A 25406-nucleotide genomic window follows, 5' to 3' on the forward strand; every position below is an offset into this window, starting at 1 on the left:
CTTTTTGTCATGACTAAGTGCCGCCCACTTGCATCTCAGCCCGTGCCATAGACTTTTTTCCATGCACAGGTGGAATCTGCTGTCCGCCCAAAGGAAGAACCTGTTCATTCTTTGGTCGGACAGTGGAATCCGCCTGTGCATAAAATGGAGTCTATGGCACGGGCGGTTTTGCCGCCCAGATTCCATAGTGTGCACCCTTATAGCTGAGACCTCCTCTGATTATTAGATGCAGCAGTGCACTTCACTCCCTGGTTTGCAGCTTGGGAAACAGGCCACATAGACAGATTAAATGGTGACCGGGGAACGAGTCACACAGTCGTACATTTTTCTTTGCTACATCTGTCTATAGATTGTGAGGTCCTAGCAGTGGAAAGTTTGACTGTTTAAAACTTTTGCCATTTCAAAGGTTTTCTTTTAGTGTCAGTAATGCTTTAGGGTAGCTTCACACACACCGTATCGCAGTGAATTTTCTACTGCGGATACGCAGCAGATATGCAGCAGTTTTGATGTAAATAACTGAACACAGCATCAAATCTGCTGCGGATCGGTCGTGTGTGTTAGCACCCTTAAAGGGAACCAATCACCTCCAAGATGCATATATAGCTTTTAAAATGTGCTGTTAGAGCCCACAGCACACTTTCCATACATGTTTCTATATACTCCCTGCCACCCCCGTGTAATCCATAAAGTAACTTTATAAAACTGGCGCCCGGTATGCAAATTACATCAGGTAGTCACCTGGGCGGTGTTCGGCTAGATGGTAGTCACAGTCAGTCCGGGTCCCCTTGGCGTTCTTCGGCGGTAATCACGCCCCTCTGGGCGTGATTCAAATCACCCAGTAGCTCCGACGTCACTCGGGAGCGCGCCGGGCGCGACGTCGGCGTGCCTACGTTCTTACGCTGCCGCACATGCGCAGTACAGCCGCTTCCATTCAGGCTGTACTGCGCCTGTGCAGAATAGCCTCAAACTCAGTGTGTGCCGGAGTTCAAGGCTATTCTGCACAGGCAGAATGGGAGCGGCTGTACTGCGCATGCGCGTCGGCGTAAGAACGTAGGCGCGCCGACGTCGTGCACGGCGCGCTCCCGAGTGATGTCAGAGCTACTGGGTGATTTGAATCACGCCCAGAGGGGCGTGATTACCACCGAAGAACGCCCAGGGGACCCAGACTGACTGTGACTACCATCTAGCCGAACACCGCCCAGGTGACTAGCTGATTTAATTTTCATACCGGGCGCCAGTTTTATAAAGTTACTTTATGGATTACACGGGAGAGGCAGGGAGTATATATAAACATGTATGGAAAGTGTGCTGTGTGCTCTAACAGCACATTTAAAAAGCTGTATATGCATTTTGGAGGTGATTGGTTCCCTTTAAATAGGTTATCCAGGATTAGAAAAAACAGCCACTCCAATCCTAAAACAGCACCACACCTGTCCCCAGGAACTGAGCTGTAAAATCACACACACGCTAGGACAAGAATGGTGCTGTCTATGGAAGAAAGTGGCTGTGATTTTTGTAATCTTGGATAACTCCTTTAACCAAGATATTGCAGTGTGATCTCAAATGGCTTTTACCCTGACGCCCAATGACAGCACCCCTGGAGAGGACCTCCCACCGCAGGACAGGAAACCTGTGAAGATAAAAGCTTGACACACCTCTCCACACCTCAGTTCAGGTTTCCTGTCCTGCGGATAGGAGGCCTGTGAAGCGTCCCATCCGGGATGAAGATTCTTGTTTCATACCTCTCCGTGCCGGCTGCAGGTCCCCCGGACGGCCTTTGCCTAGTGGGGCTCCCTGAGGGAATAAGCCTGTCCCAGGACAGCCTCCCTAAGTCTGGTGATGTCGGGCCCCCTTCGTTCCCCTCTGCTGCAGCTCCGGCACGTTCCTCGCCCGCCACCCCCAGGGACTCCGCGGTATACCGGACTCTCCGGCTAAGTGGCGTGGCTGGGTGTGCTGGGGAAGTGGTGGAGCAGGGGAGCCATGTCTCTTCCTCTCCGGCTTCAGCGCGCGTCTGCGCATGCGCAGGCGCGCCGACGGGAGTGTACGGCGTGACGCACGTACGCGTGCGTCGCGCACTGACGTCACTTCCGGGTTCCGGCCCGGGAACATACAAAGCCAGAGGGGGAAGGAGGGAACAGTGTCCACAGCCTCTAGCGTCCAGGAGGCATTCCGTGACCGCTCACCAGCCAGCCAGTCAGCAGTGGATCCATATTGCTGACAGTCTCCTCCTGCTGTGATGTCTGATTCGGCAGAAAAAGGAGAAAGTGGACGCCGTGACCACCATGATCGCAGATCATCCAGAGACTCTACTCCGGTACTTATGGAAAGTCCGTCTGCTTGGTGAGACCGAATCTTTTTTTTTTATGATATTAATGCTAGATTCATATGGTTTATTATAGGGCTCCAGATCAAGTACTAGATCTTCTGGGAAAGCCACATCCAAAGCACATCATAAAGAATGTGCAGAATGTAAAACTCCCCTGAGGGATGATTATGTCAGAACCCTGTGCCCCTCATGTATTAATAATCTGGTTGCCCAGGAGTCTTCAGCTCTAGCAGAGAGCATTAAAAAAATCGTGAGAGATGAAATTCAACTCTCAATGAGGAACATGACTGCTTCATTGCCTTCGGCTTCCTCCTCTTCAGCACTCTTACCCTCGGTTATGCCTTTGGCATCAAATTTGTCTGGTGAACCTTCCCCTCCTCATAGAGAAGTGTTATTGGAGGACGGTGAGATTAACCTGATAAATTCCTCAGGTGAGGATGACTCCGACTCTGGAACTAAAACTAAATCTCTGTTTCCAGTTGAGGATACTGACCAGCTTATTAAGGCTATTAGAGCCTCTATGAATATGGAGGATGCCAAAATCACCCCGTCACCTGAGGACGCCTTATATGAAGGATTGGCTCCTAAGAAATCCCGTACATTCTCACTACATAGTAGTATTAAATCCATCATTAACAAAGAATGGGAGAATCCAGACAGGAAGTTTTTTACTCCCAGATATTTTAAAAGGAAGTATCCCTTCGAGGAAGGAGAGTGCAGTTCCTGGGATAGACCCCCGGCCATTGACGCAGCAGTAGCAAAGATAGCTAAGCGCAATACCTTGCCCTTTGAAGATCTAGGCACATTACCCGACCCCATGGATAAAAGGGCTGACTTTTTCAATAAGAAGACTTGGGAGGCAGCAACAGGTTCCCTGAGAACCAGTATAGCCAGCACTTGTGTAGCCCGCTCCCTTAGAGTCTGGTTATCGGATCTTAAATCTGCCTTATCCAAGGATCCCTCGTGTGAGAAATTGGTAGAAGACTTCCCAATTCTTTCAAAAGCAGTGGATTTCTTAGCAGACGCCTCCTTAGACTCTATTAAAATGTCTGCTAGAGCAGCTGCTTTATCAAATTCGGCTAGAAGAGCTTTGTGGATTAAACCATGGAAGGGTGAAATGGCTGCGAAAAGTAAACTCTGTTCCATCCCTTGTGACGGGAAGTTTTTATTTGGTCCAATTCTAGATTCGTTACTAGAAAAGGCGGCTGACGGAAAAAAGAAATTCCCTTCACAGTTCAGACAGGACTCCTCCTCCCCTAGGGGGGGTAGACAGTCTAAAAGACCCTTTCGTAACTCATCTCAAGACAATAGGAAGTTTCGTGTCCCCACAAAAGGAAAAGGATTCTTCAATACCAATAAAGATAACAAACCCAAACCCCCTCCCCAATGACGGGGTCCCGGTGGGGGGACGTCTGACTCTTTTTGCTCACGTCTGGAGAAGCATTTCCTCCAGCCCGTGGGTCCTAAACACAATATCCTGGGGATTGCTCCTGGAATTCAGGAGTTATCCCGGAGTCAGATATCTTCCCACCCGGATCCTTTCAGACCCCTTGAAACAGTTGGTCATAGAGTCAGAGGTTCAGTTGTTGCTAAAGAAGAAGGTACTAGTCCCAGTCCCTCCTTCAGAGATAACACAAGGATTCTACTCCCCTCTCTTCTTGGTGAAAAAACCAAATGGGTCCTTCAGAGTCATTATCAACTTGAGGGATCTGAACAAACACTTAATGTACAAAAGATTCCGTATGGAGACTCTAAAGTCAACAGTGAACCTCCTCTTCCCAAACTGTTACATGGCGTCAATCGATTTAGAGGACGCCTACTACCATGTCCCCATTCATCCCAGTCATCAGAAATACCTCAGGGTAGCAGTATGCTTACAGGGCAATTGGACTCATCTTCAATACAGAGCACTCCCATTCGGGATCTCTCAGGCTCCAAGGGTCTTTACCAAGATCATCTCGGAGATGGCAGCTTACATCAGGACGAAGGACATCCTTTTAATTCCCTATTTAGACTATTTATTCCCTTTTTACTAGTCTCAGAGTCGTCCCCTCTACTTCTACAACAGATTCAAGAGGCATCCTCACTAATTACTTCCCTGGGATGGAATATAAATCATCTAAAATCCAATCTCATACCATCTCAAAAATGCATCTTCCTAGGAGTCCTCCTGGACTCAAAGCTGCAAACCTCCTTTCTCCCTATCCAAAAACAGGAAGCCTTAATAGGTCGAGTCCAAGACCTCTTCTTGGAACACAGTCCTTCATTCAGACTGGCAATGTCCATCCTAGGACTAATGACATCATGTATTCCCTCAGTCCAGTGGGCACAATTCCATTCCAGAGCTCTACAAAACAATATACTTCAACTCTGGGACAAACAGCAGTCTTCCCTAAACCTATCCTTCCATCTGAACTCCGGAGCGAGAATCAGCCTGCTTTGGTGGACGGACTCAGTAAACCTTTCCAAAGGGGTGAGATGGACTCCATTAGAGGTTATAAGGATTACAACAGACGCCAGCCCCTGGGGGTGGGGGGCTCACTCAGGTCATCAGCTACTGCAGGGTTCCTGGCCTCAAAATATAACCCACATGTCCTCGAATTACAAGGAACTTCGGGCAGTCCAGTTTGCCCTGGAGAACCTAGCCCATGTGATCTCATCAAAGGATGTCTTGATATACTCGGACAATACAACTGCGGTAGCGTATATCAACAAGCAAGGGGGCACCAGATGTCAAACTCTTCTTCATCTGTCAACTCAAATTTTCAGCTTTGCAGAAAAGAACCTTTCCTCCCTTTCTGCAGTCCACCTGAAAGGGACCCAGAATCAAACAGCAGACTTTTTGAGCAGAGTTCATCTCAGCCAATCAGAGTGGGGGCTCAACATGGAAACCTTCAACATGGTAGTAGAAAAGTTCGGTTCGCCGACGTTGGATCTATTTGCAACCAGGGAGAACAGAAAACTCCGCAGATTCTTCTCCCTAAATCCCAAGGACTCTCCAACAGCAGTAGATGCCTTTGCCCAGAGTTGGAAACACATCAAAGGTTACGCCTTTCCCCCACTCAACCTCATTCCAAAAGTCCTAAAAAAGTGATGGAAGACAAGGCGAATATAATTCTGATCGCTCCGTTTTGGCCCAGGAGACCCTGGTTCACCAGACTGAGGCAGTTATCTCAGTGTCCTCCCTGGATCCTCCCAGACAGGGAAGATCTTCTCCTCCAGGGCCCAGTCCATCATCCAGGCTCACCTCACCTACACTTAACAGCCTGGATGCTGAAAGGATAATACTGCGAGGTAGGGGCTTATCTGATGATGTTATTAATACCTTGCTAGCCAGTAGAAAGGATGTTACTTCTACTATCTATCATAGAGTGTGGAGAGCTTTCCTTAGGTTTGCAGACGGTAGACAAGATCCCTTAGGAGTTCCAAATATCCCCGTTATTTTAAGTTTTTTACAAGCAGGGTTAGAAAAAAATCTCAAACCAAGCACCCTGAAGGTTCAAATATCAGCTCTCAGCTCCTTTCTAAACTGTAAACTTGCCGAAAATTCACTGATCAAAAGATTCGTCACAGGTGCAATTAGGCTGAATCCTACAAAAAGGGTTACGGTCCCCCCGTGGGATCTTAATCTAGTACTAGATGCTCTGAAAGGCCCACCCTTTGAACCATTAGATGATCTGCCCATCAAAATCCTGTCTCTCAAACTCTCCTTTCTTTTAGCGATCACCACAGCCCGCAGAGTAGGGGAGTTACAAGCCCTGTCAGCCTTTCCTCCCTATACCCAGGTATTAGATGACAGAGTCATCATGAAGACACTTCCATCTTTTCTTCCCAAGGTAGTCTCAGATTTTCACAGAAATCAGGAGATAGTGCTTCCTTCCTTTTGTACTAACGCCACAAATAGCAGGGAACAGTCCTTTCATACCTTAGACGTAAGGCGATGCCTCCTCAAGTACCTAGAAGTTACTAGTAGCTTCCGTCAGGCTGAGAACCTTTTAGTACAGTTTCTAGGCACTAACAAAGGTAAAGCAGCTTCTAAACCCACTGTTAGTAGATGGATAAGACAGGCTATCATTATGGCATATGAAGTTCAGAAAGTAAGTCCTCCTGCCTATTTTTCAGCCCATTCTACCAGAGCAGTCGCCACATCCTGGGCAGAAAGGGCAGACGCCACCTTAGACCAAATATGTAAAGCCGCAACTTGGTCCTCGATTCATACCTTTTTGAGACATTATAGGCTTCAATTAAATCCTATCTCAGACTTGGCTTTCGGCCGCAAAGTGTTGTCGGCCGTAGTCCCCCCCTAGTTAGAATTACTAGCTTAATCCTCCAGGGGTGCTGTCATTGGGCGTCAGGGTAAAAGCAGGATTACTAACCGGTAATCTTGTTTTCATAAGCCCATGACAGCACCCCTCATGTATACCCGCCCTAAGATGACCTTTATAATTGACATATTAATTTTATTTTACTGATCTTAGTTATTTGTTTCCGCTGGAATACTTGTTCAGAACTGAGGTGTGGAGAGGTGTGTCAAGCTTTTATCTTCACAGGTTTCCTGTCCTGCGGTGGGAGGTCCTCTCCAGGGGTGCTGTCATGGGTTTATGAAAACAAGATTACCGGTTAGTAATCCTGCTTTTCCTAATGTCAAAAGTCAGAGAAAACAGTGATAACTAGTGATCTGCTGATCATGACAAATGTCTGTTCTTCCTTATTTCAGCAGGTGCCACCAAGATGCCAGTGTCGTGTGCCGCCTCAGGGTGCAAGTCAAGATACACTTTGGAGGCCAGAGAGAAAGGAATAACATTTCACAGGTAACCGGGATTTTCTGCACATTTAAGCCCTAAAATCTGCAGACCATTTTATATAGCAGATCAGAGAGGAGGCAAGTTCCCTCTCTCCCTTACTTGAACAATCTTCTAAGCTAAATTTTGTGATCAGATTAAAGCGACTCTGTACCCACAATCTGACACCCCACCCCCCCACCCCCCCAAACCGCTTGTACCGTCAGATAACTGCTTTTAACCCACAATCTGTCCTGGGGTTTGTTCGGCAGGTAATGCAGTTATTGTCCTAAAAAAATACTTTCAAACTTGAAACCTGTGCCAAACGGGAGTATCTGTACCCTAACTTTGCACAACCTCTCTGTCCCTCCTCCCCGCCCTTCTCATCATTAGGAATGCTCCAGGCAGATTGTCTCCTATTAATCAGCTGTGTGAATACTGAACATATGCTGGATCGTTAAGCACCTGCGCAGTGTTCAGCTTGGAAAAAATGTTCCAGTGGCATTCCTAATGATGAAGGTACAAGCCGTTTGAGGGGTCAGATTGTGGATACAGAGTCGCTTTAAAGATCAGGTGTGGTCACACATCAGCTAAGAAGATTGTGCTGAGACAAAGCAGCCAGCTCTATATAAATAAACAGGGAGGCTGCGCAATAAGTTGGGCGCACTTGAAGTCTGGGCGTTCGGCATTTTAATACCAGTGACTAAAGAAGTTGAATGCAGCCCTAGGGAGTCCAGAAAAAACATGGATACAGCCATAGGCTACATCTAACGTTTTCAGCCACCTGTAATCAAATGCTGAATGCTCTGGCTCAGATGGACCCAAGCATGCTTGAGCTGTGGTCATAATAATTATAGTGCAATAATAAAATAAATAACATTCAGTGGTTTTAGCTTTAGCATTTTACACTCTGCAGTCGGCCCTGTAGCAAACCTCTAGTGGATCCCCACTCCACAGTAAACTGAGGAATTTGTTCAGAACATAGGAAGGTCTTCATTCAGTGTTTCACAACCTCTTTCCAGATTATAGAGTGTTATGTTGGTTTTAACCTTTTAAAGGTTTCCAAGATCAAACCCTGCCCTGTTGGATAAATGGTGTCGTGCTATGAAAAGAGCAACAAGCACTGGTGAGTTATGGATGCCTTCCAGATACCAGAGACTGTGCAGCCTCCACTTTCAGCAGAGTTGCTTTGACACTACTGGGCAGACAAAGCGGTTAAGAGATGATGTCATACCTAGCATTTTCAATTTTCCAGAAGATACACAGGTAAATGCCATTCCTGCTTATTTTTTTATCAATTAAAAATTACTAACTAAGGCACACAGGCCTATCCACCCCCTCTTGCTCCTCCACCTCCTTTTCATACCCAAAAGCCATATGAAATCATGACATCTGAAAGTACAAAACTATATTTCACTTCAACACACGCTAAAAGTCTAGAGCATTCAGCAAAGTCTAGGGTGTGGTGTCCTAGCTTTAGCTCGGACCAAGGTGCTCATCTTATTTTACAGTCCAAGCAAGGCTGTCCCCAGTTTCTCCTTGGGAACACTTTTTTTTTTTTGTACCAAAACCACATTAACCATATGTAAAGACATATTAGCAAAAATTACCTGGAGCAGTACCAGCCAGTACCTCCAGCTATGCCAGGCCTATTATTCCTGTTTGCCATATTTTGTCCGTGTCTCAATAGAGACACTGACACTAAACCAAGAGTATCTAGCCAAGGGACCCATATGGACTCAGATTTTCTAAGCGATTTACGTTTTTGATAAACAAGAGCTAGTATAGCATTTACCCTGGTTTTAAATTCTTAAATAGTTGGTGGGTCTAGATTAAGCCAGTGAAATACATTTAACTTGTGGGCCTGATCAAGCAAGAGGAGGAAAGCAAGCTAGTGATCTTCTGTTACAGAAAACTTAGAGACATACCCCAAAGCCTAAATCAGAGGATTGGCTGTGAGTTTATGATGTGCACGTCCACTGTTCTGCGCCAGTATCTAGGAAGTCTTGGGCAGTTCCATAACAAATGTAGACGCTCTGCTCCCTGGGCATTACATAGTACACAGTTATCGTCTGTTCTAAGGTCCAAGGGACAGTGTGACAGTGTATTAGGTATAGTTGTGAGACCCTATGTGACTCACTGACAGAGGAGAGACGAATAGCTTCCAAGATGTCCGGCCTTACCTTATCTGTAAGTGTCCCAACTTCCCTTTCCCACCTGTGTTTGCGTGTGGATGGTACAGTATCTTCTAGAGATTCACCTCTAGAAGGCATCAGTAGTGTAGAGAATTTAAGCCTTTAGTGTCCCCCACTGACATCATCATATGTAATATAGCTGAAGACGAGGCACGCTAATTAGACTGCCCTGATTCTGGGCATCCAACGCATGCCACAGTTGTAAGTATTTGAAGATCCTGTTTCTGGGAATATGAAATCTGGTTTTAAAGTTCTCAAATGATTTAAAGACCCCCATCTTTGCTCTTTAATCTCATCTCTATGTTTCGCCTGCAGTCACCAGTTGTATGACACAATTATTTATCACATATCTTACACCGGTGCGCATGTATTAGATGGGACGTTATCCCTCGGAAGAAATCCACAGATGTAGACATTAGAGATAAGTGGACCTGCCGAGGTTCGGGTTCGTATCAACCTGAACTCTCGGCGTCTGATTCCCGCTGTCTGCAGGCTCCGTGAAGAGGGTGGATACAGCCGGTGCTTTAAGAAAAGTGACCATTCTTCCTTTTTTGCACGTAGCAATACAACTATTCTGCAAGGGGATTGCATTATCCGTAATATAACTATATTCTTCTGTTACCTAAAGCATTCTCTGCATGACCTGTAGTTATTTGAGCTAAAATGAAGTAGACATTGGACAACTTCTATTGTCTCCCCATTTATTGAAAAAAAAACAGGGCCTTTGTTCTGCTCTCCACTATTCACCAAATCGCAGCCTGGTCAGCACAAGAATATTAAGTAATTGCGATAATTTTTTCTTTTAATTGTATTTTAACCCGATGGCGTTGCAGCAAATGTCTTACATCAAAGGGGTTATCCAGGATTAGAAAAACCATAGCTGCTTTCTCCCAAAAACAGTACCACCTGTTCCCAGGTTGTGTGTGGTATTACCATTCAGCTGTATTCACTCTAAGGCCAGGTTCAGATTATGTAAGTGTGCGGCTGTATTTGCGGCTGTAATTGTGCGGCGGTATTTTTGGTGGTTCATGCGTACGCTGGAAAGTATACGATATACGGCTGCACAGTGCACACTATGAATCTACGGCCCTATCGTAAACGGACCCGTAAAAAATGAACAAGAACATTGTTTGCGGCTGGAAACGCGGCCGTGGATTGACAGGTGGTCCGTACAGAGTACTTCAAAAATAGCCGGCAATGATGCCGAATGCCGATGCCTCTAATAGTTAATATATTAAATTAATAAAACACATTTTCTTTGTAATAAAGTCCCTTTCGTTGTTCAATAATTTAATTCTAACGAATCCATCATTTTGCAATTAAATATACTGTTAAAATAAATATATATATAAATGTATATTTCTATATATATATTTATTTTTTGACAGTATATTTAATTGCACAATGATGGATTCGTTAGAATTAAATTATTGAATAACGAAACTGAATTTATTTAAACGAAAATGTGTTTTATTAATTAAATATTAATTAGTACAGGAAGCTCCATAAGCCGTTAATTCATGTTGCCGGCAAAAGAGCATTCTGTACTAATCATCACTTTACTTTAATGAAAACATCAAATGTTTCTTCTAATTATGTTATCACAATAGCATTATTAGAAGAAACATTTAGAATTATATGTGCGCTCAGCTGATTGGCTGATCGGCTGAGCGCACATATAATTAGCGGGTCCGCAGCACAGTGACTTCATTGTGCTGCGGACCAGCGAAGAGGACACATCGGGGTGAGTATAGAGCTCTCCCCACCCCCTCCCCAGCACTGCACCCCTCCCAGCAAGGAAGGGGGGTCACTTAACCCCTTCCTTGCTGGGATGGGTGCAGTCTGACATCAGTCTGGCCCCCAGGGGGTTAAGGGGGATGCAATACATCATCCCTTAACCCCTTGGGGGTCAGACTGTAAGCAGCGATCTGTAAAGATGCTGCATACTGTAAGGAGCACAACACCGCTCACAATGATGGGTGTTGTGCTCCTGTTTGTGTGTTTTTTGTGTGTTTCTCCCTTTTTGTTTTTCAGATATCGGTATCCTGGGGATTACGTCGGATTCCGTGGACTACGTTGATGACTAGCGGTTTTTTGTTGTTTTTTTTTTTTATAAAATGGTCAATGAGGGGTGTGGGGGTGTTTTTATTTGAATAAAAAATGTTTTTAACTTGTGTCTTCTCTTTATTTCTTTACTTTATAGACTTAGTAGTGGAAGCCGTCTAATAGACGGAATCCATTACTAAGTTGGGGCCTAGTGTTAGCCGGTATAAAATGGCTAACACTAACCCCCCATTATTACCCCAGTACCCAATGCCACCAGGGGTACTGGGAAGAGCCGGGTGCCAGTGGTTCCGGAGCGTCAAAATTGGTGCTCCTGGACCGGGCGGCAGCAGGCTGGTAAGATTTAGGCTGGGGAGGGCCTAAACCAATGGCTCTTCCCACCCTGGTGTTACCAGGCTGCTGTCGTTTGGTTTTTAACCAGGCTGGTTATAAAAATAGGGGTGACCCTATGCATTTTTTTTTTTTAAATAAATAAACAATTGAAAAAAAAACGCATAGGGTCCCCCCTATTTTTATAACCAGCCGAGTTAAAAACCAAACGACAGCAGCCTGGTAACACCAGGGTGGAAAGAGCCATTGGTTTAGGCCCTCCCCAGCCTAAATCTTACCAGCCTGCTGCCGCCCGGTCCAGGAGCGCCAATTTTGACGCTCCGGGACCACTGGCACCCGGCTCTTCCCAGTACCCCTGGTGGCATTGGGTACTGGGGTAATAATGGGGGGTTAGTGTTAGCCATTTTATACCGGCTAACACTAGGCCCCAACTTAGTAATGGATTCCGTCTATTAGACGGCTTCCACTACTAAGTCTATAAAGTAAAGAAATAAAGAGAAGACACAAGTTTAAAAATTTTTTTATTCAAATAAAAACACCCCCACACCCCTCATTGACCATTTTATTAAAAAAAAAACAAAAAAAAAACGCTGGTCATCGACGTAGTCCACGGAATCCGACGTAATCCCCAGGATACCGATATCTGAAAAACAAAAAGGGAGAAACACACAAAAAACACACAAACAGGAGCACAACACCCATCATTGTGAACGGTGTTGTGCTCCTTACAGTATGCAGCATCTTTACAGATCGCTGCTTACAGTCTGGCCCCCAAGGGGTTAAGGGAGGATGTATTGCATCCCCCTTAACCCCTTGGGGGCCAGACTGATGTCAGACTGCACCCATCCCAGCAAGGAAGGGGTTAAGTGACCCCCCTTCCTTGCTGGGAGGGGTGCAGTGCTGGGGAGGGGGCGGGGAGAGCTCTATACTCACCCTGATGTCTCTTTGCTGGTCTGCAGCACAATGAAGTCACTGTGCTGCGGACCCGCTAATTATATGTGCGCTCAGCCGATCAGCCAATCAGCTGAGCGCACATATAATTCTAAATGTTTCTTCTAATAATGCTATTGTCATAACCTAATTAGAAGAAACATTTGATGTTTTCATTAAAGTAAAGTGATAATTAGTACAGAAAGCTCTTTTGCCGGCAATATGAATTAACGGCTTATGGAGCTTCCTGTACTAATTAATATTTAATTAATAAAACACATTTTCGTTGAAATAAATTCAGTTTCGTTATTCAATAATTTAATTCTAACGAATCCATCATTGTGCAATTAAATATACTGTCAAAAAATAATTATATATATAAATATACATTTATTTATATATATATTTATTTTAACAGTATATTTAATTGCAAAATGATGGATTAGTTTAAATTTAATTATTGAACAACGAAAGGCACTTTATTACAACGAAAATGTGTTTTATTATTTTAATAGATTAACCATGACAGGGCTCCAGACTAAAAAATTTACCTAGGAGCCATTGGCTCCTAACCTGAAAAATTTAGGCGCCAAATAGAATATTTGGTCGCCAACATTTTAAACCATGTAAAATTAATGTTATGTTAAATGGGACTTACTGTGTGCAGAGGCCGCGGCAGCCTCCTCCTCCTTTAGATCCTTTCTTTTCTTAGTTTGAAAACGTTCAACATGGAAACTTGCAACTTGACAACCATATCCAGTCTGACTCAGTACTTCAGCTTCACTTGGCTAGCCTTTTAATGAGGCTTACTCTTCTGAACTTGAACTTAAAGGGAACCTGTCGACCCCCGTGCCGGGGTGACAGGCTCCCAACCCCCCGTTAGAACCCCCTATACTCACCTCATCTTCACCCCGCTTCTGAAGATGGTCGGGTCACGGAGATCTCAGCCGCTGCAGCCCGGCGTGCGCTGAGAGATGAGTCCAACGCTCATAGAGAATGATGGGAGAGTCCAGCACTCCGTCATTCTCTATGAGAGTTGGACTCATCTCTCAGTGTGCGCGCCGGGCTGCAGCGGCTGAGATCTCCGTGACCCGACCATCTTCAGAAGCGGGACCCGGCGGGATGAGGTGAGTATAGGGGGTTCTAACGGGGGGTTGGGAGCCGGGGGTGACAGGTTCCCTTTAAAAGCTTGCAACAGTCTATACATACTGAGCTAGACTTCTGACTGCAGCCATAGTGACCCCCCACAAGATGTGTATATAGATAGATATATCTCTCACCTAGTGACTAATGCAAGTGACCCCCTACAATACAGACACCTGAGGGTCCCTGATAATAATAATTGTGCATATATCTATCTCCCAGTGTCTGCAGCCAGTTTGCCCTACACTTATAGATGGCCCCCTCCCCTTATAGATGGCCCCCTCCCCTTATAGATGACCCTCTCTACCCCCATTATAGATGCCCCCTCTCCCCCCCATTATAGATGCCCCCTCTTCTCCCCCCCTTATAGATACCCCCTCCCCTTATAGATGCCCCCTCTCCCCCCCATTATAGATGCCCCCTCTTCTCCCCCCCTTATAGATACCCCCTCCCCTTATAGATGCCCCCTCTCCCCCCCCTTATAGATGCCCCCTCTTCTCCCCCCCTTATAGATACCCCCTCCCCTTATAGATGGCCCCCCTCTCCCCCCCTTGAAGATGGCCCCTCTTCTCCCCCCATTATAGATGCCCCCCCCCCCCCCTTTCCTCTATGCTAAGCAATATTTAAAAAAAACAAACACACAAACTCACCTGACAACCCGCTCCCCCGGCGATCCTCTTCTTCTTCGGACGCTGTCCCCGGCTGATGCGCGGCTGCCGGGGGTGTCCCGTCCTATCCCCGGCAGCGCGGCGCGTCAGTGAGCTCCCTGTACGCCGGGGCTGTGACTTCTGACACAGGAAGCGTCTCTGACGCGCGCTTCCTGTGCCGGAAGTCAGGGCCCCAGGCAGCTCACTGATGCGCCGCGCTGCCGGGGATAGGACGGGACACCCCCGGCAGCCGCGCATCAGCCGCGCATCTTAAAGAGACAGCGCGCTGCCGCCGGGGCCAGTCGCAAATGGCGCCCAGATTAATAAATCTGGGCGCCATTTGCAAAATGTCAGTCGCATTGGCGACCATTTTGGTCGCCATCTGGAGCCCTGCATGAGAGACATCGGCATTAGTGCAGAGGATCGCAAACCCCGGTAATAGCAATTCATGTAAACTGTGTTCCCTGCTTTCCCAGATGCATCCAGAGGTGTTTGCATCACTTTCTTAAGATTTTATTTGTTATTTTTAGTTGAACCAGATTTCCAAGTAAATGACCGTATGTTTTGAGCCGCATGTCTATTTTTTCCCACGGCCGTAGTTTCATCCCCACATTTACAGCCGCATAAAAAATACAGCCGCACAGTTACATAGTGTGAACCTAGTCTAATGGAGGAAAGCAGCTAAGTTTTTAAATTCCTGGGTCGCCTCTTTAAATAACATAATATTTAAATATTGAGATCAATGGGATTTTTATATTGTTTTCATTTCAAATGTAATTACTGTTTCTTCAGAAGACTGAAGTATCTGATGTCAAAGTTTTAGAGACCTGTACACCACCTACAAATGACAATCCTATGATAACTAAACCAGAAAATGAAGAAACAGAAGTGGTCAGTGTATCTTCAAATGCATATGTTAGTATGCAGTGTCAAGTACAATTACAGGTATGTACACTTCATGGGTATTTGCTGGCAGAGAGAACATAGTTTTACAATTTAGGAAATGGGAAGTTTCATGGGCCGGGCTCTTCAATGGCCTCTACCTGTCCAGCTCTGTCTATTGGAGGAAACCTGTCAATAAAGCAAATTACTTTTTCTGCCCTGATGACATTGAGTACATTCATGTGACTGCTGCAGCCGATCAGTGGTTTTAGCTGGTTACATGTTGTGACTACTGGTATCACTGCTGAGAGAAAGGGAACAAAGACTGGCAAGGACCACCAGAGCAAATTAATGAAATTGCATGGGATGTAAAGTGCAGAGACTTGAAGCGATTGCTAGTTACAAGCAGGTGAATTGTACAGTAGCACGCTCCACTTAGTAGCTGGCTGTAAGATACGACTCATTCGCTCTATAGGTTATAATAGAATAAATGAGTCAGGTCTTTCACCACACAGGGAGTTGAGTGTGTCCTGCACACTTTACCTGCTTAGAACTAGCAATTGCATTGGATCTCAGGACTGAGATTGGTGCGATCTAAACTTTTGACTTGTCTGGACAACATACAAGTTAACCCCTTAGGGACACAGCCAGTTTGGGCGTTTATGACACGGACACATTTTTCAAATATGACAAAAAAAAATAGCATTTCTCTACATTTGAAAGTCTCTGCCAATAAGGAAAATAGTAATACTCCATAAATTATTTTTATTCATATCAGTAACATGTCTACTTTATATTACCAGCATTTGGTGAACATGCTTTTATTTTTAAGGATGTTAGAGGCCGTAAATGTTTAGTAGCAATTTTCACATTTTTCATGAAAATTTCAAACTCAGAAATTCTTTAGGCACCAGTTCAGTTTATTCAGAGTATATTTTAGAGGCCTGTATACTAGAAACCCCCAAAATTTACCTCACTTTGAAATCTTTACCCTTTCAAGTTTTCAAATTGACATTCATACAGTTTTTTAACCCCTTTGGGCATTTCACAGGAATAACTGCGAAGTAAGAGTGAAAAGTTAAAATTAGCATTTTCTTAGCAGAGACTCCAATTGTAATCCTATGTATTTTCTACCATACCAATTACCATTGTCGATGCGGGATCCCTCTGAAGGGCTAGTGACAGTTACACTAGACTGTCAGCTGACCGTTTTATTTGTGGCTCCCGGTCACTGTTTGTGTAAATAGGGGGGCATCTGAAGCAGGTCGGTTATAATACATATTGGTGCTGAAACTAACCTCCTACAAGGATGTACTATAACTGACTGGTGCAGCAAGGGGTTAAAGGAGTTCCAACAGCATCTGGTGTAGTGTAAAAAATAATCAACGTTTATTGCATATCCAAGCACAAAAAGTTTCATAGCCCCCATTCAGATTGTGGGCTTAGTAGTGTGCATCCACGTCTCTACCTGATCTAATCTGGAATACGTCCAAACATGTTAAAAGTTTAGATTAATTTCAGTAATCCTTTAATGTGAACAGCCTTTTTATATTAAGTTTTCAATATTTACTGTAGTTTATTTAAAGGGGCATTCTCATCTCCACCAGATTCAGATTTGACCGCCGTGTCCCAATCTCACTTCCTGGTTTGGCGCTGGAGGCAGAGGAGCGAGCATGGGAGATGACGGTGCTAAGTTGAATCAACTCTGCATCACTGTGTCTCCCTCTGAGATTACATATGTCTCCAGGGACAATCAAAGCTATTTAGACGTGTGGGATGTCAGAGGGAGACACAGGAGGAGTAAAGAATTTACTTATCAGCTCCCGAGAACCATTCAAGTGATGTCACAGCTTGGGCACCACTTACAGAGCTAAGAACAGTGGTCAGAAACCTAGGCAAGGAGCTGTCAACTATACAGAAGAGAAACAGATCGCTGATCTCAGGGAGACCAGCCAAACGATAATGCAGTGAAATCCTAGGTGCATTGCCTCCTGGGAAACATGAATATGCAAAAAAAGAGCCCCTGGAGCCTCATTGAAGAGTCTCAAAACACAGGACTAGCCAGATATCCCTCTGGGAAGGACCCAGTTAAGGGGTGGATCCTGTAAGGAAACCACCAAAAGCACCATATTAAGTGGCCCTATAAGTCAATGTAATGACAAGGGGTATCTATCTACAGACAGCTGTTTCGGGGTATTGACCCTCATCAGTGTGGAGCAGAATTCTGGCTCTTTTGAAACTATACAGAAGAAGAGTGTCAATATCTGTATCTGACAGATTTCTTTGAGCCAAAGCCAGGAATGGACTATGAACAGAAAACAGGTAATAAAGGAAGGACTGAGATGTCTCCTCTTTTCAAATCCATTCCTGGCTTTGGCTTAAAAAAAAATCTGTCAGATAATCTGTTGGTGTAATAGGGCCCTTTGTTTCAGCAGCCTTAGGGTATGTTCACACTACAGAATCTTTAAGGATTTTCAAGTGGAGATCGTGCCACGGACTCTGATTGAAATTCTGCCTGTCCCATTGATTCAGTGGGATTTCTCAATCACAATCCACCATCCGCCAAAAGAAGTGTCGTGATCGGTCTGATTCCATAGTGTGAACATATCTTATTGTTTCTAAATAATTTAGGGTTTTAAGTTGGTAAAAAAAATCCTATACTCGGTCTCACACACCCGCCACTGCTCTCACAGAGCCTGGTCTGCCTACGTAGCACTTCCTCGGTTGGTGTGGGCAATTCTTCAAACTGACACAGAAACCAGAAAGTGCTGTATCATACTCAGTGCGCACAGTGGTGGGGGAGCAAGGAAGTTGAGTATACAATTTTATAATGGGTGCAAAAAAGAATACTGATTATTGTCAAACTCAGGCCCTACAGCTGTTACAAAACTACAATTCCCATCATGCCTGGACAGCCAAAGCTTTAGTTTGGTACCTGAAACTAAAAGTAATAGTTCTGAAAAATGAGTTTTTTACCAGGTATTCTAAACTAGAAGTCGATCATCGTGAATAGTTTCCCTCACACTTTTTAAATGAATGAGTTGCTTTACAAAGTGCATTTTGATTTCTTTTCTAGTGAGCATTTACACTGTTTTCTAGGATCACCCATATTTCATTCCAGATGTTGACACCCTAAAAAGGAAGCTTCAAGCATCAGAAGATTCAAGAGCGCAGAAAGAAAAGGAACTTAGAAATGCAAAAGACAGAGAGAAGCGTTTACGGCAAACCTGCCTTAGTATTTATCGTGAACTCATCAAGAGAAACTTGCTGAGCTCTCAGCTTCTGGACATTCTCCAGCCTTATGAAGGTATCAGCCGACATGTAAAATAAATGAATAAAAAGGAATTACACAGTAATTACCCAGGGATTTTTTTTATGGGCTCAGACAAAAAACGAATTCAAACCTATTGATATTATACCAATGTACAACTCTTTTTCTGTTCTTATCAGCACAAGACAATTCCCTCTAAGCCATCAGTGGTTCTGCAGTGGTGTTTTGCCTTGATCACTGATTGGCTGAGCAGGCAGTGCCTTGTGTCAACCCCAAACACAGGAAGTGCTGCGCATCATGAACAAGACTTTGCGACAGTGACTGCAAGGGAGGGAGGAGGGTAAGTATAGTAAGCTACACCCGGTGAGGAAGGCAATAAATAGGAGTACAATCTTGCTTTCTCCCTGATGATCAGACCCTTGATCATAAAAAATTGGCAGCACCCCTATGCGTCTGTTCACACTGTAGGTTGCACGCTGCATGTGGCTTAAGTACAGACAAAAAAAAAACAGAAGGTGCAACAGCAACCTACAGGTGCAAGTGCTTACTGTAAATACTCCCCCCCCCCCCCCCCCCCCCCCCCAGCGTACACAGACCCCTGATCTTGTCAGTTAGTGTCATTTTGGTGCAATTTGCATAAATTTATCAAGGTTGTGTGGTGTTTCATAACTTTCACACCTACATAAATATAAAGCATACAGGAAATATCGGTGCAGTTTTCATCAGTATATGTATAAACATGGACCACTGTCTCTTTGGAAATAAATCCCAAGTATCGCCTCATCTGACAAAAACATGCCTTCCGAAGTCAGGCTATTTTTATAACTTGTCAGCTAGCAGGGGGTGGGACATAATAAACAATCACTACTTACCTCTCACCATGCTTTTGCAGTGCTGGCTTGCTGCTCCAGGACCCCTGCTGGGCTCTGTGTTTTTTGTTTTTTTTTTGGCTGAAACGTCACAACCCACTCGATGGACGGCCCCCTCACCCTGTAGTAATTGCTTATTATGTCCCTCCTGCCCCTGCCGTTTGACAACTTTTAAAAATCGCTGGACTTCTCCTTTAAATTAACTTCACTACTGTTCCATGCTCTGCCGAGTTTTCGCACAGTTACATTTTTCCTTTGCTTTACTAGACATTCCACTGGAGCTTTTCAAAAAGCCTGAATCTGAGTACTCTGCCCAGCAGCGCATGTTTTCTCTGACTTTACAACTAAATGACCCCCTGTCATACAAGTACCTGAGGAAGGAAGCCAAGTTGCCGCTGCCAGGGCCTAGAAGACTTCGACAGTAAGAACAAGGGGAAAATGAGGAAAATTAACTTTAGTGATAGGGCTTTGTTTAACCCTTTCACAACCTGAGGTCATTGATGCCTCAATGCCCAGGTCGTATTTGGACATCAGCTTATGGGATCATAATAATCCCATAAGCTGATATCCGTATGTCTGCCCCCTCTCCTCTGTCCCCTGCTGCTGTTACAATCTTGTGACAGCGGCAGGAAAGAGAGAGGGGAGGGGGCAGAGCACACGGGCACGCCCAGCCTTCCCCCCTGACCCCCGCTGGCTTCCGTAGCCAGGAAACCGGAAGCCTGAGGCCCGGTTTCCATGGCTACCATCAGGGCTCTGCAATCACTTTGCAGAGCCTCGATGGATACCGGCAGAGAATTCTCCTTCTGTAGAGGGAAAGTTCTCTGTCAGGAGCCCTATAGCTGCTGCGGTCGTGCTGACCGCAGTATCTATAGGGTTACCTCTCAGCACCGGAACGCAGCTCTGGTGCCGGGAGTTGCAGTGAGTCCCCCCTGCAAATGACACAGGCGCAGCTCCTGCGCCAGTGTCATTCTGGATCGTTAATTAACGCTGCTGCAGCATCAGGCATAGGCTGCAGTGACGTTAATTAACTGTGGAGCAGTGGGAGAAGGTCAATACTGTTCTGTTCTAATCCATTTTTTGATGCATTTTGATGAATATCATAGATTTATAGTATTGACTGATAACATGATACACCATTCAGTTCCTCGAACAATGGAAACAGTGAACTGATCCTCTAAATTGGATTTAGTAGGAAGATTTTTTTTCTATTGATAATTGGGCTCAGGCTGCTGTCAAATAGAATTAAAACATATACTTACTATCCTCACTTCCCTGCCTCTTCTGTTCTCATGGAGTCCTTGTCCTGCTGTGCAAAACGTCCAGGTCAGGTTTGGTATCTGGAGTTGTCATGCACTGTTTCCCTGTCCCAGCTGCTGATTAAGCAATTCCGCCTGCTGACCCTGTACCCTGACCCTGGAAGTGCTAAGCAGCAGGAAAGGGCTTGTTTCGGACAGTAGCAGGAAGAGAGAGCAAGTAAAGTAAGTAAACTTCTTATTGGTTTCACAGCGGCTGGAGCATAATTGCCACTTTAAATTTAAAGGGGTTGTCCAGGGAAAATCTTTTTCTTTCAAATCAACTGATATCAGAAAGTTATATAGATTTGTAATTTTCTTCTTTTAAAAAATCTCAAATCTTCCCAATCTTATTAGCTCCTATATATCATGCAGGAAATGTTGTTTTATTTTCAGTCTGACACAGTGCTCTCTGCTGACATCTCTGGCCGAGACAGGAATTCTGTCTCAGTTTTCTGTGAATCCCCATAGAAAACCTCTTCTGCTCTGGACAGTTCGTGTCTCGGCCAGAGATGTCAGTAGAGAGTACTGTGTCAGACTGAAAATAAAGCAACACTTCCTGCAGGACATTCAGCAGTTTATAAGTATTGGAAGATTTGACTTGAGATTTTTTAATAAAAGTAAATTACAAATCTATATGTTTTTCTGACACTAGTTGATTTAAAAGAAAAAGATTTTCGCTGGACAACCCCTTGTGGTACTCTTCACGTTACACATGTACCAGACTGCTGCTGACAGTAACTTTTCAATTAAAACAGACAACTACTTGAGATATTGATGGGTAAGAAGCAGCTTGGTGCTTTTTCTTACAACATGTTGATCAGTTTTCTTATGTGAGTCTTTTATGCCATTACTAGACTGACCGACCATTAACACTTTGTATGTATATTTCATTTCAGATGGCTAAAGTCAGATGGAGGAGGCCCTGGAATAAATTCTTCAGTCCTTAAATCATTGATACAGAAGAAGCAGACTGACCCACAATTATACACACAAGCATCTCTTGTTTTGGATACATTATCGATTCAGAAAAGTGTTGCTTTTGACTCACATAGAAATGAACTTGTAGGTTTTGTGAATTTAGGCAAAGGGGGGGCTGGAGGTGGAAGCCAAAATGTGGCGAATGAAGTCCTGATGTTCATGCTTGTTGGAATAAGTGGTCACTGGAGCGTCCTTATTGCCTATTTTTATGTTAAATCATTGACTCCGCAAGCACAAAAGCAACTTCTTCTCCATGTTTTGCATGAGCTGTGTGAGAACAGTTTCGAGGTAGTTGCTGTCTCATTAGATAGACACCCACGTAATGAAGAAATGTGCACTATGCTTGGCTGTGCATTTACAGATCCCTGGGAACTTCAGACACACTTCTCCTTGCCCAACAAAGATTACAGACACTATATTGTCTTTGATGTAGGCCGTGAATTGCATACCCTCACCAACATGCTAGAAGAGCTTGGCTCTATCCTGAGTCCAGAAGGGGTCATTACGTGGCAGTATATAACAGACTTGATGAACCTGCCCAAAATCTTTACTCTTGTGGGAGACATGAAGCTTACAAAGATGGCACTGTTGTGTAATAAGCTAAGTAATACCATTGCAAATGCACTGCATTTTATTCAAGAACTCAATTCTGAAACCACTCATGGTTTTCAGGCCATTATCAGCTTTATTAAGGTACGTCTAAATAATTTATCAGTTTTATTTTATTCAAAGGATTGTAGCAATTACAACTTAAGGCCATGTTCACACACTCCTTAGTTGCAGGTTGCAACAACGGCCATTGTTTATGAGCCCTGCTGAATTTCATAGCAGTGTATGGAACAACGGCTGTAGTGTATATACATTGTATACTCTACGGCTGTTGTTCACTGCAGCTGCAGAAAATAATTGACATGTCTATTTTCTGTGGCCTCAGTTCAGTGAACAGCGGCCCTAGCAAATAGGCTGTGCTCACAGTGTAGAGTATGGCTCCCGGCCGTACTTTACACTCTGGTCAATGGTAAATTGGACTAGATTGAAGTCTGAAATGTTTGGGCCATCTGCTTGTGGCAGATTCTAAATAATACTTAGAGTAACTAGCGGTCCTCATACACTTTATGCTTTTGTCAGCCGACCCCGCTGCTCGCAGTATACATTGTATGGGGATCTCCTGACACTCCACAGATAGATGATGTCAGTGGAGATTGGAGTCAGGCTTGTTGGAAAATCACTAACTGACCTCTTTGTTTGCGGAGAGATAAGCCGAAACATTGCACTGTATGGGAAGGATGAGAGATAACAGTCAGCGGAACGATTGTTATTGAGGGTGTATGGTCACTTTTAGGCTATATTCACACATAGTATTTTGGTCAGTATTTCTTCAACCAAAACCAGGAGTGAGTTAAAACCACAGAAACTGTGCACATCTTTCCATTATAATGTTGCTCTTTTAGGTCCACTCTTGATTTTGGCTACAAGTACTGACTGAAATACAGATTGAAATACCGTGTGGGAACATAGCCTAAGGGAGCCCTTATACAGAGAGATTTATCTGACAGATTTTTTAAGCCAAAGCCAGGAACAGACTATAAACAGGGAACAGGTCATAAAGGAAAGACTGAGATTTCTCCTCTTTTCAAATCCATTCCTGGCTTTGGCTTCAAAAATCTGTCAGATAAATCTTGTTGTGTAAAGGCACCCTAAAATTCTAACCATAATTAAAACTTATCAACAAGATAGGAGGGTCCTATATTCCGTACTTGAATGGAGCAGCGAAACAAGACACCTGTTCTCAAGATTGCGCATCTCCCAGCAGTTAAAACGCCAATTGTCTGAGTATGAGGGAAAACATGTAATTGTGAGACCTCCCCTTTAACATTTTCTTTCTACTCTAATATTTGTTCCTGCTGTTTGTATTATTCTTTATAGATAATTGGTAGACTATTTGATATATGCAATAGCAGCAGTGTGCGACTTCAAGGTGATAAAGGTCCCATAAATCAGAATAACCTAGAGCAAAAACTTCAAGTGCTGCAGGAGACTCGGGAATACTTATTAACGCTTACAACATGTGACGGTGACTTCCTTTTTCAAACCTCAAGGTAAAAATGGCAATCAAACTAACAGTTTAAATTAAGAGCTTAGAAATCAAGAAAATAATCTACACGCATGTTCACATGGTGGGTTTGTCTGATGGAAAAATCTCTTGCAGATTTAAAAAAGAATCTGGAAACTCTGGGATTGAGTGGGGCTACTGTTCACATGCTGCTAGTCGCTACCAGTTTTCATGTCAATAAGTGGTATGTCAATCATGTAACCACCCAGATGCCATGGTCACTATTAACTGCGCTATTTAAAGCACCCCTCCTCCCCGCCCTCTTTAAAATTAGGAATGCCACTGAAACATTTTCTCCATGCTGAACATTGCACAGGTCCTTAACGATCCAGCCCATGTGCCGGGCTGCCTCAAGTGGGGAATAGGAAGCAATCTGCCTGAAATATTCCTAATGATGAAGAGGGTGGGGAGGGGGGACGGAGGGGTTGTGCAAAGTTAGGGCACAGATACTCCCATTTGGCACGGGCTTCAAGTTTAAAAGTATTTTTTTATGACAATAACTGCATCACCTGCCGAACGGACCGCAGGACAGATCTTGGATTAAAAGCAGCTATCCGAAGGTACAAGCGGTTTGGGGGGGTCAGATTGTGGGTACAGAGTCGCTTTAAGTGGTTAAATTATCACCTTCGGAGTGAACTCCAATGGTGGTCACTGATGGCAGGTCTCAGGTGCATAGAACTGCAGTTCCTGAGTCTGCTGCATGAACCCGGACCTGATATTTTTTTATATACATGAAAGTTAGTGTCAGGAAGTTATTTTTGGGAAAATGGGAAAACACTTTAAGGGTATGTGCACACTGAGCAATTCTCGAGGAATTGTAGCTGAAAGTTTTCAGGCAGAATTCAAGCAGAATTTAAGCCTCCCATTGACTTCTATAGGATTCCTCTAGCAGATCTACAGCAGAAAATTCTGCTCGGAAATTCTGCAGTGTGAACAACAGAGCAGAAAACCCATTGAACACAATGGGACTTTGCTCTGTACATGTTTTACGGGAGGAATTTCAAGCTGAATTTCAAGCTGAATTCCTCGCCTTTTCCTCAGTGTGCACATACCCTAATTCTGCAATTGTCTATTGTGTGTTTGTATTTTTTATTTATATCATACAATTGCCTCTAGACCCTCATGTACATCACACTTTGTGGCTTTGTCTAAGGTATAACATTTTGGTTATGTAAATATACCCTTCCACAGGCTTATTACTTATTTTAATGCCTTTTCTCCTTTTAGGGCCTGGTGTACTGTCGGACTCCTAGTAAATATTGCTTCAATTAGTGAATTGCTACCACGTCTACTAATGGATCATGACTACATCACTACCTATAGATTCAGGACCTATCACCTCAAAGAGTTCTTCAACTGTGTTACACGCAAAGGTAGTATTTCATACTGAGCCTGTGTCACAGACACGCTAAAGATTGGAATATCTGGGAAAGAAAACAAAACATTGGAGTGGTGTAGTTTTATTTTTTTACACACCTCTTGGTCATCACTGCCATCTAAATTTGCGCTAATTTTGTGAAAAGGCTGAGGTCCCTCTGACGTAATGTGAATGTACCAGAGCATATGCCATAAGCTGGTAGAG

General features: G+C 44.2%; 1 protein-coding gene across 4 annotated transcripts in view; it reads left to right on the top strand.

Moving 5' to 3' along the window:
• The window catches only part of THAP9 (THAP domain containing 9), a 29068-nt gene that overhangs the window by 901 nt on the left and 2761 nt on the right, over positions 1-25406 (top strand). For 3 of the 4 annotated variants that reach the window (XM_069978712.1, XM_069978704.1, XM_069978694.1), the window contains exons 2-9: positions 7044-7137; positions 8166-8373; positions 15209-15361; positions 18398-18605; positions 19706-19859; positions 21630-22404; positions 23638-23810; positions 25052-25197. In XM_069978712.1, coding sequence (XP_069834813.1) covers positions 7058-7137; positions 8166-8373; positions 15209-15361; positions 18398-18605; positions 19706-19859; positions 21630-22404; positions 23638-23810; positions 25052-25197 — 1897 coding nt within the window. In that variant the 5' untranslated portion in view covers positions 7044-7057. Of the gene's footprint in view, positions 1-7043; positions 7138-8165; positions 8374-15208; positions 15362-18397; positions 18606-19705; positions 19860-21629; positions 22405-23637; positions 23811-25051; positions 25198-25406 lie in introns of those variants that run through there. The other variant, XM_069978719.1, reaches the window with a different exon arrangement.

This window comes from Dendropsophus ebraccatus, chromosome 1, assembly GCF_027789765.1.
Source record: "Dendropsophus ebraccatus isolate aDenEbr1 chromosome 1, aDenEbr1.pat, whole genome shotgun sequence".
Classification (NCBI taxonomy): Eukaryota; Metazoa; Chordata; class Amphibia; order Anura; family Hylidae; genus Dendropsophus; species Dendropsophus ebraccatus.